This window comes from Mobula hypostoma, chromosome 23 (assembly GCF_963921235.1).
Source record: "Mobula hypostoma chromosome 23, sMobHyp1.1, whole genome shotgun sequence".
Taxonomy (NCBI): Eukaryota; Metazoa; Chordata; class Chondrichthyes; order Myliobatiformes; family Myliobatidae; genus Mobula; species Mobula hypostoma.
The window spans coordinates 10,522,193-10,540,215 of NC_086119.1; the positions used below are offsets into that span (position 1 = coordinate 10,522,193).

The 18,023-nt window shown below is 48.4% G+C and overlaps 1 protein-coding gene across 5 annotated transcripts in view; it reads right to left on the reverse strand.

Moving 5' to 3' along the window:
- Nucleotides 1–10,942, reverse strand: part of LOC134336872 (multidrug and toxin extrusion protein 1-like) — a 75,665-nt gene extending 64,723 nt beyond the window's left edge. For all 5 annotated transcript variants that reach the window (XM_063031467.1, XM_063031465.1, XM_063031466.1 and 2 more), the window contains exon 1: nt 10,484–10,942. In XM_063031467.1, the coding sequence (XP_062887537.1) occupies nt 10,484–10,612 (129 nt within the window). In that variant the 5' untranslated portion in view covers nt 10,613–10,942. The remainder of the gene's footprint in view (nt 1–10,483) is intronic.
- Nucleotides 10,943–18,023: the final 7,081 nt, after the last annotated feature.

Here is an 18,023-nt window from a genome sequence, read left to right on the forward strand (position 1 = left end):
TTGTCCATTTTATCTGCCAAGGGAGTTTTCTGGTATACTTTCCACCATCGTCCCGGTAGCGGTTTACTTTCCACTGGCTGGTGTCAAGTGGGCACTGGAGGAGCTGAACAACGTAATCAGCAGGTACGTCAGTCACGTGCACTTGTGTGGCCATTTGACACTGTTTGTGCTTAGAGTGCGCAATTTTTAAAATAGAATCAGTTGTGCCTGCCTGTGTTATGTTATCCACTTGGGCAGACAGACGCTGATTCAAAAAGCAGGAAATATGAAGATGAGGGAAGTGATGAAGTTGACACATCTGAACTTGTGCTAGTGACTACGCAGGATGCCCAGAAATTTATTGCTGGATTACGACATTACTTCATTCAGGAAGGCAACGAAAGCAGTCCGTTATCTGAACTAGGTGTCTGCACTGATTTTGTTCATTTATAGTCAATCAAAAGAACACGGTAACATACACTCTATGAATTCCTCCAGCGAGAACTCAATTAAGTATCAGAAACTAATCCAGTTTTATAGTACTCTAGTAGTAGTAGTAGCAATGTTCTAATTTGTTCTGTATTTCAGTTAAATACATAATGTGTTATTCAGTTAAACGTAGTTTATACTTTTTTATACCCTTTCAAACTATTTCTATGAAACCGGCTAATTGGGGTAGCTGCTTAATTGGGCCAAAATGGACTAGTCCTGATGTACCCCAATTACCCGGAGTATTGATGTCTTGATATTGAGCACAGGTAAAACATCAACAAACCATCAATGTTCTCGTCTGGACGTGTCCCAATTCACTGGAATATAGATTACGGGTGAGACATTATCAATCCATCTAAACAGCTCAGGCTTTGCAAATGCACTGATGTTAGACTGTGACAACCCTCTTCTTCCATAAGACCAAAATACATGAAGAGAGTTAGGCCACGCAGCTCATCCAGTCTGTATCATGGCTATTCCGTCATGTCTGATTCATTATCTCCCTCAATCCATTCTCCTGCTTTACCCCCGTAACCTTTGATGCCCTTACTAATCAAGAACCTCTGTATTAAATATACCCAATGACTTGGCCTCCATGGGTATATTTAATACAGAGGTTCTTGTATTAAATATAGAAGATATATTTCTTCTATATCACCACCCTCTGTTTAAAGAAATTCCCCCTCATCTCTGTTCTAAAGGACCTCCTTATACTCTGAGGCTGTGCCCTCTGGTCCAAGACTCCCCCACTATGGGAAACATTCTCTCTACATCTACTAAGCCTTCCAATATTTGGTAGGTGCAACCTTCCTTTGCCACAGTATCAGCTTTTCCTTAAAGTTTACATTTAACAATTTTGCAAAGTTGACCCATAACTACATAAAGAGGTGTGAAGGGATTTGATAAAACTTAGGTCAAAAAGCTGGATTTTAAGGACATTTAGATTATCATTTTTTCTCCCAGTGTCACTGACGAAGACTTCTCTCTATACCTTTATAATTTCTAGGCTAGACGATTTCAACAAATTGTCTTTTCTCCTTCAGGTTGGGTCAGACTAGAATAGAGGTCATGGTTTTGGGTGAAAGGTGAAATAGTTAAGGGGGACCCAAGGGGGAAACTCTTCACTCAGAGGGTGGTGAGAGTGTGGAATGAGCTGCTGGCAGAAGTGGTGGATGTGGGTTCGAATGCAACATTTAAGAGAAGTTTGGATAGGTACATGGATGTGGACAGCTGTGGTCCAGGTTCAGGTAGGGACTAGGAAAGAGAAATGGCCGGTGTGGTCTAGATGGGCTGTAGTGCTCTATCACTCTAAATTCCCAGTTAGTTCACTTTACTCCAGTCTCAGTAACCATTATCCAAAACTTGAATTCCTCCAACAGGACCACAACCTTGCCGTGCATGTCTCAATGACCCAGAGAGCGATGTTGGCTACAATCAGGGCCTTGTGCTTTGGCTCTTGGTAGGGTCACCCATGCCAAACAGGTCAAAGAGTAGAAACCAGATTCAGAGTGGTCCACCGGTCCTCCAGGTTTGGAGGTTCACGTCAGGGCTGTATCGGAAACAGCAATGAAGAATCGTTATACATCTGAGTGCGATGGTATTCCTGAGTCTCCACCCGGGACTTATGTGACTGACAGTAGTGACAACTGAGAGGAAGCTACTGACATGATGAAGGAAGCCCTGAATGCTGCCAGAGGTGACGGACCTTCATTGCTGCCATAAACGCTAGCAGCATAATGGGCAGCAAGTTAGTAAGTTATACTAGAATTGAAATTGGATAATTATTGTCACATGTACTGAGATACAGTGAAAAGCTTGTCTTGCAAACTGTTCATACAGATCAGATCATTATACAGTGCATAGAGAGATGGTACAAGCCAAAACAATAACAGAATGCAGAATAAAGTTTAAAAACTACAGATAAACTGGAGTACAAGATCATAACTCCTGGTAACCCATCACTAAATTACAAAAACAACAGGAATTCTGCAGATGCTGGAAATTCAAGCAACATACATCAAAGTTGCTGGTGAACGCAGCAGGCCAAGCAGCATCTGTAGGAAGAGGCGCAGTCGACGTTTCAGGCCGAGACCCTTCGTCAGGACTAACTGAAGGAAGAGTGAGTAAGGGATTTGAAAGCTGGAGGGGGAGGGGGAGATGCAAAATGATAGGAGAAGACAGGAGGGGGAGGGATAGAGCCGAGAGCTGGACAGGTGATAGGCAAAAGGGGATACGAGAGGATCATGGGACAGGAGGTCCAGGAAGAAAGACGGGGGGGTGACCCAGAGGATGGGCAAGAGGTATATTCAGAGGGACAGAGGGAGAAAAAGGAGAGTGAGAGAAAGAATGTGTGCATAAAAAAGAGTAACAGATGGGGTACGAGGGGGAGGTGGGGCCTAGCGGAAGTTAGAGAAGTCAATGTTCATGCCATCAGGTTGGAGGCTACCCATAGGGAATATAAGGTGTTGTTCCTCCAACCTGAGTGTGGCTTCATCTTTACAGTAGAGGAGGCCGTGGATAGACATGTCAGAATGGGAATGGGATGTGGAATTGAAATGTGTGGCCACTGGGAGATCCTGCTTTCTCTGGCGGACAGAGCGTAGATGTTCAGCAAAGCGGTCTCCCAGTCTGCGTCGGGTCTCACCAATATATAAAAGGCCACATCGGGAGCACCGGACGCAGTATATCACCCCAGTCGACTCACAGGTGAAGTGATGTCTCACCTGGAAGGACTGTTTGGGGCCCTGAATGGTGGTAAGGGAGGAAGTGTAAGGGCATGTGTAGCACTTGTTCCGCTTACACGGATAAGTGCCAGGAGGGAGATCAGTGGGGAGGGATGGGGGGGACGAATGGACAAGGGAGTTGTGTAGGGAGCGATCCCTGCGGAATGCAGAGAGAGGGGGGAGGGAAAGATGTGCTTAGTGGTGGGATCCCGTTGGAGGTGGCGGAAGTTACGGAGAATAATATGTTGGACCCGGAGGCTGGTGGGGTGGTAGGTGAGGACCAGGGGAACCCTATTCCTAGTGGGGTGGTGGGAGGATGGAGTGAGAGCAGATGTACGTGAAATGGGGGAGATGCGTTTAAGAGCAGAGTTGATAGTGGAGGAAGGGAAGCCCCTTTCTTTAAAAAATGAAGACATCTCCCTCGTCCTAGAACGAAAAGCCTCATCCTGAGAGCAGATGCGGCGGAGACGGAGGAATTGCGAGAAGGGGATGGCGTTTTTGCAAGAGACAGGGTGAGAAGAGGAATAGTCCAGATAGCTGTGAGAGTCAGTAGGCTTATAGTAGACATCAGTGGATAAGCTGTCTCCAGAGACAGAGACAGAAAGATCTAGAAAGGGGAGGGAGGTGTCGGAAATGGACCAGGTAAACTTGAGGGCAGGGTGAAAGTTGGAGGCAAAGTTAATAAAGTCAACGAGTTCTGCATGCGTGCAGGAAGCAGCGCCAATGCAGTCGTCGATGTAGCGAAGGAAAAGTGGGGGACAGATACCAGAATAGGTACGGAACATAGATTGTTCCACAAACCCAACAAAAAGGCAGGCATAGCTAGGACCCATACGGGTGCCCATAGCTACACCTTTAGTTTGGAGGAAATGGGAGGAGCAAAAGGAGAAATTATTAAGAGTAAGGACTAATTCCGCTAGACGGAGCAGAGTGGTGGTAGAGGGGAACTGATTAGGTCTGGAATCCAAAAAGAAGCGTAGAGCTTTGAGACCTTCCTGATGGGGGATGGAAGTATATAGGGACTGGACATCAAAGCGGTGGGGGCCAGGGAACTTAAAATCATCGAAAAGTTTAAGAGCGTGAGAAGTGTCACGAACATAGGTGGGAAGGGATTGAACAAGGGGGGATAAAACAGTGTCGAGGTATGCAGAAACGAGTTCGGTGGGGCAGGAGCAAGCTGAGACAATAGGTCGGCCAGGACAGGCAGGTTTGTGGATCTTGGGTAGGAGGTAGAAACGGGAAGTGCGGGGTGTGGGAACTATAAGGTTGGTAGCAGTGGATGGGAGAACCCCTGAGCGGATAAAGTCGGTGATGGTGTGGGAGACAATGGCCTGGTGCTCCTTAGTGGGGTCACGATCGAGGGGTAAATAAGAGGAGGTATCCGCGAGTTGTCGCTGTGCCTCGGCAAGGTAGAGGTCAGTACGCCAGACTACAACAGCACCCCCCTTATCAGCGGGTTTAATAATAAGGTTAGGATTAGTGCGGAGGGAGTGGAGAGCAGAGCGTTCCGAAGGAGTGAGGTTGGAATGGGGACAAGGTGCGGTGAAGTCGAGACGGTTGATGTCCCGTCGGCAGTTGGCAATAAAGAGATCCAGAGCAGGCAGAAGACCAGAGCGGGGTGTCCATGAAGAAGAGGAGGGTTGAAGACGGGAGAAGGGGTCATCGGTGGGGGTGGAAGAGTCCTTGCCGAAGAAGTAGGCTCGGAGACGGAGACGGCGGAAGAAAAGTTCCGCATCGTGGCGAACACGGAACTCGCTGAGGTGTGGGCGAAGGGGGACAAACGTGAGGACCTTACTGAGGACAGAGCGCTCTGCCTCCAACAGTTGAAGGTCGGAGGGGATGGTAAAGACCCGGCACGGATGAGAGCTGGGATCAGAGGGGGGATGGGGGAGGCTGGGGGTGTCAGTGGAGAGGGGAGGGTTGGGGTGAGAGGAAGATGGAGCCTCTGAGGGCCCAGGAGCTGACGGTGGGATCTGAGGAAGTCGGGGCTGCGGAGTGGTGGTGGGGGAAGGGGAGACGGGAGTCACAACAGCAGCACATAAAGACCCGGCCTGGAGTTCAAGGCTGGAGTCGCAGTTGGTGGTTGAGCAATCACTTCAAATGTGTCCATGGTCGTTGCTGGAGTCCGGGTTTTGAATATGTCCTGAGGTGTTGGAGCCGCCGAGATCTGGATCTTGCGATCTTAAGATCTTACATCTACGGACTCCAGAGCCTGCCGGCCCCGACGCTAGCAGGCATGAACTTTCAATTGCGGCTCCTGCCATTGATCTCGGCGGCTCCAACACCTCAGGACATATTCAAAACCCGGACTCCAGCAACGACCATGGACACATTTGAAGTGATTGCTCAACCACCAACTGCGACTCCAGCCTTGAACTCCAGGCCGGGTCTTTATGTGCTGCTGTTGTGACTCCCGTCTCCCCTTCCCCCACCACCACTCCGCAGCCCCGTCTTCCTCAGATCCCACCGTCAGCTCCTGGGCCCTCAGAGGCTCCATCTTCCTCTCACCCCAACTTTCCCCCCTCCACTGACACCACCAGCCTCCCCCCTCCCCGATCCCAGCTCTCATCCGTGCCGGGTCTTTACCATCCCCTCCGACCTTCAACTGTTGGAGGCAGAACGCTCTGTCCTCAGTAAGGTCCTCACGTTTGTCCCCCTTCGCCCACACCTCAGCGAGTTCCGTGTTCGCCACGATGCGGAACTTTTCTTCCGCCGTCTCCGTCTCCGAGCCTACTTCTTCGGCAAGGACTCTTCCACCCCCACCGATGACCCCTTCTCCCGTCTTCAACCCTCCTCTTCTTCATGGACACCCCGCTCTGGTCTTCTGCCTGCTCTGGATCTCTTTATCGCTAACTGCCGACGGGACATCAACCGTCTCGACTTCACCGCACATTGTCCCCATTCCAACCTCACTCCTTCGGAACGCTCTGCTCTCCATTCCCTCCGCACTAATCCTACCTTATTATTAAACCCGCCGATAAGGGGGGTGCTGTTGTAGTCTGGCGTACTGACCTCTACCTTGCCGAGGCACAGCGACAACTCGCGGATACCTCCTCTTATTTACCCCTCGATCGTGACCCCACTAAGGAGCACCAGGACATTGTCTCCCACACTATCAACTATTTTCACCATGGATGTCCAGTCCCTATATACTTCCATCCCCCATCAGGAAGGTCTCAAAGCTCTACGCTTCTTTTTGGATTCCAGACCTAATCAGTTCCCCTCTACCACCACTCTGCTCCGTCTAGCAGAATTAGTCCTTACTCTTAATAATTTCTCCTTTTGCTCCTCCCATTTCCTCCAAACTAAAGGTGTAGCTATGGGCACCCGTATGGGTCCTAGCTATGCCTGCCTTTTTGTTGGGTTTGTGGAACAATCTATGTTCCGTACCTATTCTGGTATCTGCCCCCCACTTTTCCTTCGCTACATCGACGACTGCATTGGCGCTGCTTCCTGCACGCATGCAGAACTCGTTGACTTTATTAACTTTGCCTCCAACTTTCACCCTGCCCTCAAGTTTACCTGGTCCATTTCCGACACCTCCCTCCCCTTTCTAGATCTTTCTGTCTCTGTCTCTGGAGACAGCTTATCCACTGATGTCTACTATAAGCCTACTGACTCTCACAGCTATCTGGACTATTCCTCTTCTCACCCTGTCTCTTGCAAAAACGCCATCCCCTTCTCGCAATTCCTCCGTCTCCGCCGCATCTGCTCTCAGGATGAGGCTTTTCGTTCTAGGACGAGGGAGATGTCTTCATTTTTTAAAGAAAGGGGCTTCCCTTCCTCCACTATCAACTCTGCTCTTAAACGCATCTCCCCCATTTCACGTACATCTGCTCTCACTCCATCCTCCCACCACCCCACTAGGAATAGGGTTCCCCTGGTCCTCACCTACCACCCCACCAGCCTCCGGGTCCAACATATTATTCTCCGTAACTTCCGCCACCTCCAACGGGATCCCACCACTAAGCACATCTTTCCCTCCCCCCCTCTCTCTGCATTCCGCAGGGATCGCTCCCTACACAACTCCCTTGTCCATTCGTCCCCCCCATCCCTCCCCACTGATCTCCCTCCTGGCACTTATCCGTGTAAGCGGAACAAGTGCTACACATGCCCTTACACTTCCTCCCTTACCACCATTCAGGGCCCCAAACAGTCCTTCCAGGTGAGGCATCACTTCACCTGTGAGTCGACTGGGGTGATATACTGCGTCCGGTGCTCCCGATGTGGCCTTTTATATATTGGTGAGACCCGACGTAGACTGGGAGACCGCTTTGCTGAACATCTACGCTCTGTCCGCCAGAGAAAGCAGGATCTCCCAGTGGCCACACATTTCAATTCCACATCCCATTCCCATTCTGACATGTCTATCCACGGCCTCCTCTACTGTAAAGATGAAGCCACACTCAGGTTGGAGGAACAACACCTTATATTCCCTATGGGTAGCCTCCAACCTGATGGCATGAACATTGACTTCTCTAACTTCCGCTAATGCCCCACCTCCCCCTCGTACCCCATCTGTTACTCTTTTTTATGCACACATTCTTTCTCTCACTCTCCTTTTTCTCCCTCTGTCCCTCTGAATATACCTCTTGCCCATCCTCTGGGTCACCCCCCCCGTCTTTCTTCCTGGACCTCCTGTCCCATGATCCTCTCGTATCCCCTTTTGCCTATCACCTGTCCAGCTCTCGGCTCTATCCCTCCCCCTCCTGTCTTCTCCTATCATTTTGCATCTCCCCCTCCCCCTCCAGCTTTCAAATCCCTTACTCACTCTTCCTTCAGTTAGTCCTGACGAAGGGTCTCGGCCTGAAACGTCGACTGCGCCTCTTCCTATAGATGCTGCATGGCCTGCTGCGTTCACCAGCAACTTTGATGTGTGTTGACTAAATTACAAATACATTTTCAGTAGGACAATAATTTTTAAAAATCTTGATACGTGTTTGCTGCTGGTAAGAGCAGTGTTTATTCTTCCTTCCTTCCTGGTTAAATGATACTTCACATTGAAGGTCACATCATTCACTTCCTATCCCTGCATGGTCGTACCCCTCTCGTTCCTTGGAACAGATCTCCTCGTTTATTCTCTACATCTTTCTTCCTCCAGAACTTAAAATTCTTCTTGTCTTGGGGATGAAGTGGAACCTAGGAGTGATAGTGTGGTGGTGTCAGTTGGAAGAGGGTGGCAAAGGATGAAGACTGAAATCACCAGTAGAAAATGGAAAAATGAAGAGCTAAGTGGGAGGGAAGGGATAGATTGATCTGGGAGTAGGTTAAGAGGTTGGCATAACATTGTGGTTTGAAGGGCCTGTTCTGTGCTGTAATGTTCTGTGTTCCATATTCTTAAGAAAAAGAAAGGAATGCTAACTTACAATGCTGGATTGGCGTGCTACCTGACAAAGCTGGAATGACGCGCTATCTGACAAAACTGGAATGGCGCGCTATCTGACAAAGCTGGAATGGCACGCTATCTGAAATTATTGAACTGGATGTTGAGTCTGGAAAGCTGTACTATGCCATTCAAGAAGATGGTGCGCTGGTTCTTGAGATGACATGGAGCTCCCTGCAATGATCAGAGTGCTGTTAAGATGGCAGATTGAAGCAGGTCACCCTTGTGGACTGAGCAGAGGTGTTCTGTCAATCAGTCCACTTGTATGCTTTTGATTTCTCCTACACATTCTGTGAGCACCTCTACCAGCAGTAGTGCTTTTCCCCATATGTTAATGACTGTACTGGTGTCTTCTCCGACCCTTTTGCAGAATATTCCATTCAGTCTACAATGGCAAATTGTTACCTTAGTTTTCCATACTAAGTGGAAAGGAATCATTAGATGGATCTTGGAATAGGTTAAAAGGTCAGCACAACAAGGGGGCATAGTTTTAAGGTGCTTGGAAGCTGGTACAAAGGGGATGTCAGAGGTAAGTTTTTCACACAGAGAGTGGTAGGTGCATAAAATAGGGTCTTTTAAGAGAAATAGGTACACGGAGCTTAGAAAAATTGAGGGTGATGCGGCAGGGAAATTCTAGGCAGTTTCTAGACTACCTTACATGATTGGCACAACATTATAGGCCGAAGGACATGTAATGTGCTGGAGATACCTACGTTTCTAACATTGTGGGCTGCAGGGCTTGTATTGTGATGTACTGTTCTATGTCCTATGTTCCTCCAGACCCCACTTTGGTTATTCATCAAAAGTTTGGGCACCCTGCATGGCCAGTACTCAGTAACACCCCCTCTGGCAAGTATCATAGCTTGTAAACACTTTTTGTAGCCAGCTAAGGGTCTTTCAATTCTTGTTTGGGGGATTTTTCGCCCATTCTTCCTTGCAAAAGGCTTCTAGTTCTGTGAGATTCTTGGGCCGTCTTGCATGCACTGCTCTTTTGAGGTCAATCCACAGATTTTCGATGATGCTTAGGTCGGGGGACTGTGAGGGCCATGGCAAAACCTTCAGCTTGCGCCTCTTGAGGTAGTCCATTGTGGATTTTGAGGTGTGTTTAGGATCATTATCCTGTTGTAGAAGCCATCCTCTTTTCATCTTCAGCTTTTTTACAGATGGTGTGATGTTTCCTTCCAGAACTTGCTGGAATTTAATTGAATTCATTCTTCCCTCTACCAGTGAAATGTTCCCCATGCCACTGGCTGCAACACAAGCCCAAAGCATGATCGATCCACCCCCGGTGCTTAACAGTTGGAGAGGTGTTCCTTTCATGAAATTCTGCACCCTTTTTTCTCCAATCATACCTTTGCTCAATGCAGCCAAAAAGTTCTATTTTAACTTCATCAGTCCATTGGAATTGTTTCCAAAATGCATCAGGCTTGTTTAGCTGTTCCTTTGAACTTTTGAACAGAACTTTTTGGCTGCAATGAGCAAAGGTATTACATTCAGTAGCGTTCTTTTACATTCCTACGCATTAACAGCATCCTCTGGGGTGACAACCGACAACAATAACTGAGGGGTTTCCTCACCCAGTCCGACCCCTTCCTCTCCAGTAGCAGAAGATCCCGACATCCTGTGTGTTAACTCCAGATTTCCAGCACCTGCAGCGTCTCTTGAGTTCAATATGCTCTGCTGTTATTAAATAGGGATTACCTGCTCTTTAAGTTACTGTTCATACCACACGAGTTGTATTCACTACACTCCAAAAGAATATTTCATTACCCGGGAAGCACCAGGAACATCCTGACATTCTTTCCCACTCCCTAGAGAGCCGTCGCCCCGATAAATTGTAATATTTTCTCCGGGGAATCCGATCACGTGAACTTTAAGCGCCGCACGTTTGGGAAGATGAACTTACCACTGGAGCGGCCAATCGGAAAAGACCCTTTATTTCTTTCCAGCAGTTAAGGGGGATCAAACTTCTGATTTTCCTCAGTAGTGGGGTCTGGGTGACACCGGGGAACGCTGCTCGCCGCGGTTCGCTCATCTTCCTAGTTCTCCAGTAACCGGAGAAATAACGGGCTCGCCGACTGCTTCAGTTACCGCCTTTAAATAGGAGCGCAGACGCGATGCTCTCCGACATCACCTCATACTGAAGGGCTCCGCTAGTGCTTCCGAGCTGCCCTTTCGAGCGGGGCTCGCCGCGCGTCGTGCGAATCGGCCGAGAATCGCAGCAGCCGCCATCGCAATGGGATCATTGTTCGGGTCTGGGTCCGGAACGTCGGCTGTTTATTCCCCCTTGGAGATGCTGTTCGACTTGCGGAGCCTCTCCAGAATTGCGTTTGTCAAGATCTTCACTATCTGCAAATCCTCCTGTGTTGACGTTGGGCTGTTGTGGTTACCGGGTGGGGGAGGAGAGGAGTTCTTTTTATCAGTATGAGTGAAATGTGTGTTGCTTCTGATTAAGTGCCTATTTTACCCGCAGATAACTGTGCCTTGTTTATCCAAGTTTGCTTCAGAAATCCTTTGCCATATTGAATTTCCCAATCGTTTAATATTAATCCATGGTTCTACTTTCAAGATAATTTTTTGAAAGTAGACTATCTCGTTCTCAAAAGACAACACGGTCCACCACTCTTTCCTCAAAGTCACATCTCCATTCGGCCCGTCAGATTTTTTCTTTCTCAGGCCATTACCCCCTACTTCCCCCATGCCTTCAATGTCCTCACACATCCAACAACTTCCAACTGTAACAACACAAGATATAGGAGCTGTTAGGCCATTTGGCCCATTGAACCTGTTCTACCATTCAATCATGTCTGATCTTCTCCTCTTAATCCCATTCTCCTGCCTTCTGTCTGTAACCCTTAACCCCATTACCACTGAACCTATCAACCTCTACCTTAAACATACCCAATTACTTGGTTTCCATAACAGTCTGTAGCGATGAATTCCACGGATTCACCATCTTCTGGCTGGAGAAATTGCTCCTTATCTCTGTTCTAAAGGGACATTCTTGTATTTTGAAGCTGGGCTCTAGTGTATTTGATAGGATTCAATTAGGTCTCCCCTCATCCTTCTGAGCTCCATCAAGTACAGGCCAAGAGCCATTAAACTCTCCTTATCAACCCTTTCAATCCCTCTGGACCCTCCCCAGGGCCAGCAAGTTTTTCTTTTGATCCAGGGCCCAAAATTGCTCAGAATATTCCTTAATGTAGCCGAACAGCTCACGGGAGATTTCACAGGTGTGCCCTCAAAGCAAAATGGTTGTGGAACCTTGTATGGCCAAGGGCTTGGTAACCCAGTTAACCAAAGGCTCGGTAACCCAGTTAACCAAAGGCTCGGTAACCCAGTTGACCAAAGGCTCAGTAACCCACTTGGCCAAAGGCTCGGTGACCCAGTTGACCAAAGGCTCGGTGACCCAGTTGACCAAAGGCTCGGTAACCCAGTGGCCAAAGGCTCGGCAACCCAGTTGACCAAAGGCTCGGCAACCCAGTTGGCCAAAGGCTTGGTAAGGGGGGGATGGGCAGTAAGATGCTTGTTTGAAGCGGGGAGTTCTGGGCACTGTCTGGGGCCAAGGCCCAAAGCTCGATCAGAAGCCCGGGCTGCGAGCCTGATGGGGAAGTTGCAGGTCCAGTGTCTGTCAGTCCAGTAGAGACTGCAAGCCCAGAGGAAGCCTATCCTGGGATTGGATGACTGACTGTTTGAATGGATAGGTGGATGGCTGGGAGGGAGGAACGAGGGCTGGTTTGCTCTTATTTCTTTGCTGTCGGTCTGCCAAGCATTTGGGCATCCTGTATTGGCATCGGAGTGTATGGCAACATTTGCAGGCTGCCCCCAGCACATCCTTGGGTTGCATGGGTTGTTAACTCAGAAGTTCACTGTATGATTCGATGTACATGAATCGGAATCAGAATCTGTTAAGGTTCCTGGGCAGTTAGAGGACAGAGCATCCTGAAGCTGGAGTTACATCTGCCATTGGCAGAGTCCTTAAAGTGAGGTTAATTAACAAGCTATGATTAGACAAGACCAGAGATCTTGAACATTTACAGAATTGGAGAAGATAGCAGATGCAGTTTAATGTGGATAAATGTGAGGTTATCCACTTTGGTGGTAAGAACGGGAAGGCAGATTATTATCTAAATGGAGTCAAGTTAGGAAAAGGGGAAGCACAATGAGATCCAGGTGTTCTTGTATATCAATCACTGAAAGCAAGCATGCAAGTACAGCAGGCAGTGAAGAAAGCTAATGGCATGCTGGCCTTCATAACAAGGGGAATTGAGTATAAGAGCAAAGAGGTCCTTCTGCAGCTGTACAGGACCCTGGTGAGTCCACACCTGGAGTACTGTGTGCAGTTTTTGTCTCCAAATTTGAGGAAGGACATTCTTGCTATTGAGGGAGTGCAGCATACGTTCACAATGTTAATTCCCAGGATGGCGGGACTGTCATATGTCGAAAGATTGGAGCGACTGGGCTTGTATACGCTGGAATTTAGAAGGCTGAGAGGGGATCTTATTGAAACATATAAGATTATTAAGGGATTGGACACGCTGGAGGCAGGAAGCATGTTCCCACTGATGGGTGAGTCCAGAACCAGAGGCCACAGTTTAAGAATAAGGGGTAGGCCATTTAGAACGGAGTTGAGGAAAAACTTTTTCACCCAGAGAGTGGTGGATATATGGAATGCTCTGCCCCAGAAGGCAGTGGAGGCCAAGTCTCTGGATGCTTTCAAGAAAGAGATGGATAAAGCTCTTAAAGATAGCAGAATCAAAGGTTATGGGGATAAGGCAAGAACTGGATACTGATTGTGGATGATTAGCCATGATCACAGTGAATGGAGGTGCTGGCTCGAAGGGCCGAATGGCCTACTCCTGCACCTATTGTCTATTGTCTATTACCAAGGTATTGTAGGTTATGGACCCAGTGCTATAGTAGTCTGTGGACCCAGTGCTACAGAAGACCGTGGACCCAGTGCTACAGTAGACCGTGGACCCAGTGGTACAGTAGACTGTGGACCCAGTGCTACAGTAGACCGTGGACCCAGTGCTACAGTAGACCGTGGACCCAGTGCTACAGTAGACTGTGGACCCAGTGCTACAGTAGACCGTGGACCCAGTGCTACAGTAGACCGTGGACCCAGTGCTACAGTAGACCGTGGACCCAGTGCTACAGTAGACTGTGGACCCAGTGCTACAGTAGACTGTGGACCCAGTGCTACAGTAGACCGTGGACCCAGTGCTACAGTAGACCGTGGACCCAGTGCTACAGTAGACTGTGGACCCAGTGCTACAGTAGACTGTGGACCCAGTGCTATAGTAGACCGTGGACCCAGTGCTACAGTAGACCGTGGACCCAGTGCTACAGTAGGCTGTGGACCCAGTGCTACAGTAGACCGTGGACCCAGTGCTACAGTAGGCTGTGGACCCAGTGCTACAGTAGACCGTGGACCCAGTGCTACAGTAGACTGTGGACCCAGTGCTATAGTAGGCTGTGGTCCTAGCGCTGGTAAATGAGATAGTATAACTGGGATTTTAATACGTGGTTCCTTAAAGTTGTAATGGGGATAAGCTCTCACCATCTATTAATGGCTCGCGCCTCAAATAGCCTCTGATAACCAAGTCCAGCTCCCACCTTCACATATGGCTTAGCTACTAAGCTCAGCAAAACAATTTCTACTGAGAGGAGAAAGGGCAAAGGCGATTTACTGGTGTCTTAAAACCAGTTGCTTTGGGTAGATGGAGCTCGTCAGCCGTGGCTGACTCCTTATCTAGAAGAAGGAAAACTCTGATCTCAAACCTCCGCTGCCTTGTGGCTATACCCACTCAAGGGGAAGGCTTCGGGAGTAAACCCTGAGGGAAAAATCTGGAGCTGGGAGGCAGTCCTACGTTGAGTTCAATGCTGACTAGCAACTCCTGTGATGCTGCTGGTGCCAAACTGTATCGGTCTTTGCCGTCGCTTTGGGTTCATCAGATGCATGGAGAGGGGGGCTTGCTACATGAGCAACAGCTTGCTCTCCATATCATACTGCCCAGACTTCCATATCTAGACAGCTGGGACCCAACATCCATAGTCAACCCCAACCAATGGAGGCCTTACAAATGGGGTTAATGTTTGCAATGGACATGCTGAGCTGAAGGGCCTGTTTCTGTGCTCTACGTCAATGATAAGGAATGGGGAAGATTATGAAGAGATTTTGATATACAGGTTATGCTCAATGGAAAGACCATTGTAGGTCAGCAAGCCTTTGGAATATGGGAACTGGTACTCCATAATGGCAGCAGAGTGGTAGATGACCCATTTATCTGGGGGAAAGGTCAAAGTTTCACAGAGGAAACTCGACACTAGAGTACTTGTGGAGGGGCAAAAATTACCGGCTTTATCAGTGAGTCTCACTGCATGCTAATCTGATTTCTGTTTCCTCTGTGGCTTATCAGGCGAATGCGAGGAAGATGTTCCACCTCAGTGTTGGATGTGCATGATAAAGACTCTTCAGACAAGACTAAAATATCAGCCAGATTATTTGGTAACTGGAAATGCTGGAAGAGCACAGCATATTGCAGAAGGACAGGGCATTCAGAGAGATTATTGTGCTGAAGCCAGTAAACTGGCTTTAATGAGAGTAATGCGTATGTCCTTGTAAAAATGTCACAAAATAAAGTATTTAATTACAACAAGAAAAGCAAGTAGATTTTGGTGCAAAGTGACCAGGGGTCATAGTGTTGCTAAACACGAGTAATAGGGGTTGTGTAGGTTGGTTCAAGAACAGAACAGGTGAAGAGAAGTAGTTATTCCTGAACCTGGTGATGTGAGACTGGAAGCTTTTGTATCTCCTTCCCAATCTTGAGTTACTAGTTAGTAGGATCTAGAGGGAGTTGAGCTCACATTGGCTGGTTTGCTGATAAGTTACCACAACCACTGTTATATTGAGGTGATTCAAGACTGAAGATCTTCAAGACTCATATTTACTTATCATGTGTACATGGAACTATCCAGTGGAATGTGTCATTTGTGTTAACAACCACCATAACCTCAGGATGTGCTGGGAGCGGACTGCAAAGGTGTCACCACAGGTCGCGGTGTCAACATAGCGTGACCACCATGCTCCCCAGAACAACAAGGGCAGCATGGTAGTGTAGTGGTTAGCACAACGCTTTACGGTACAGGAGACCTGGGTCCAATTGATAGGTAAATTGCCCCATGATTAGGCTTGAATTAATCAGCGGTTGCTGGGCCGTGTGGCTTGAAGGGCTGGAAAGGCCCACTCTGCATTCTATCTCAATAAGCAAATAAACAACAAGCAAGAAAACAACAACATCCAAACAAGCCCTGTTCCTCCCACCCACACACATACACAATCCTTCTACCCAGGACAGGTCATCTTCTTTGGCCTCTAGCGGATTTGGATGCGACACAGAGACGTTGAGACTTTGACTCCCCTCGCAGATTTGCAGACCCAGGGCTCAGTTTTCCTTCATTTCGTCCTATACCTAAGGCAGAAAGACCCTTCCCGTTTTCCCTCGCCTGCAACCATTGGATCATACACTCAATAGCCACTTTATTAGGTACGTCTGTTGTTTGATGCAAATAACTAATCAGCCAATCATGAGGCAGCAACTCAATGCATAAAAGCATGCAGACATGGTCAAGCCGTCCAAACATCAGAATAGGGATGAAATGCGATCTCAGTGACTTTAACTGTGGAATGATCGTTGGCGCCAGATGGGGTGGTTTGAGTATCTCAGAAACTGCTGATCTCCTGGGATTTTCACGTACAACAGTCTCTAGAGTTTATAAAGAATGGTACAAAAATAAAACATCCAGTGAGCGGCAGTTCTGTGGGTGAAAACGCCTTGTTAATGAAATAGGTCAGAGGAGAATGGCCAGACTGGTTCAAGCTGACAGGAAAGGGACAGTAACTCAAATAACCACATGTTACAACAGTGGAGCGCAAAAGAGCATCTCTGAACGCATAACGCGTTGAACCTTAAAATAGATGGGCTACAGCAGCAGAACACCATGAACACGTGCTCAATGGCTGCTGAGTGTAGATTCCTGGCTCAGAGTGGCTCTCCTGTCCTTTGTATTGATGTTTTCACATAGCGTGGGCTCCATCACTCATCCTTCCCTCCTTAAATGGTGAACAGACACTGAACTGGGAATGGCCTAAGGTCAGTCTCACCACATTGTGTTGGCTTCCACATTCTGTTGCCTCTTTTGCAAACTGAAGTATCATACCCTGCTTCCTAAATGCCACCACCGGGATTATTTGTTGAACTGGTGAACTGTGGCGTGAAGGATGCAGAGAAAGCCAACCTGGTCACTGCTGCCAATTCTACCCAACCTCCTGAGCTCATAGTTCCTGCCGGGGTCAACGTGGATGGAGAATAACCCCAAATGGAATCCTTTGACACAGCGTCTGATATTGTACAACAGCTGGTGAAACCTGCTGTATCGTGTGTCAGCCATAGCTCTCGGCAGGCAGGCTCCTTGCCAATGTACCGTATGTACTGAAAACACGCTTCCCTGCTAAGCCTCAAGCTTGTACCCGTGAACTGGTGGCATGATGGGGCACCTGGTCAAGCGGCTGGCTGGTGGCTCCAGTGCCCTCATCTCTGGTGCTGCTTGCGTGTGGAGATGGCACCTTCTCCCCGTAACCCCACTGCTTTCCTCGCACATCCCAGACGGCCTGTGGGTTGATGGGTTGAGAGCCGCTGTAAATTGCCCCCAAATTATTGGTAGGATTTGGAGGGAGTTGATGTGAACGTGAAGACAATTATTTTTCTTGTCAAGGTTGCACTGACCTGCGGTCTTCATCAAAATCATGGCACAGGCTTACACACACACAATGCTGGAGGAACTCAGCAGGCCAGGCAGCATCTGTGGAAAAGGGTACAGTCGACGTCTCGAGCCGGAACCCTCCGGCCAGACTGGAGAAAAAAAGTGAAGAGTGGATTTGAAAGGTGGGGTGGGGGTGGGTTTGAGAGAGAAACACAAGGTGATTCTCCTTCGTTCATTCCGAGGGGAAAAGCCCTAGCTCGCTTAACCTGTCTTCAGAAGACGCGGCCGCGAAACGACTTCTCGGGGCGGCTTGTGGTTGAGCCAGTGGGGAAAAGGCGGTTCTGGACTGGGTGGGTTGGCAGCATTCTGATAACTGTCCTCAGTACCCTCTCGAAAGTCTCCACATCCTTCCTATAATGAGGTGACCAGAAAAGATCACAACACTGCATAGAATCATAAAACATAGAAGGGCACATTACAGGCTCTGTGGCCCACAATGTTGTGCCGACCATGTAACCTACTCTAGAAACTGCCTAGAATTTCCCTACCGCGTAGCCCTCTGTTTTTCTAAGCTCCATGTACCTACGCAAGAGTCTCTTGAAAGACCCCATTGTATCTGCCTCTACCACTGTCACTGGCAGTGCATTCCACGCACCCACCACTCTCTGTGTGAAAAACTT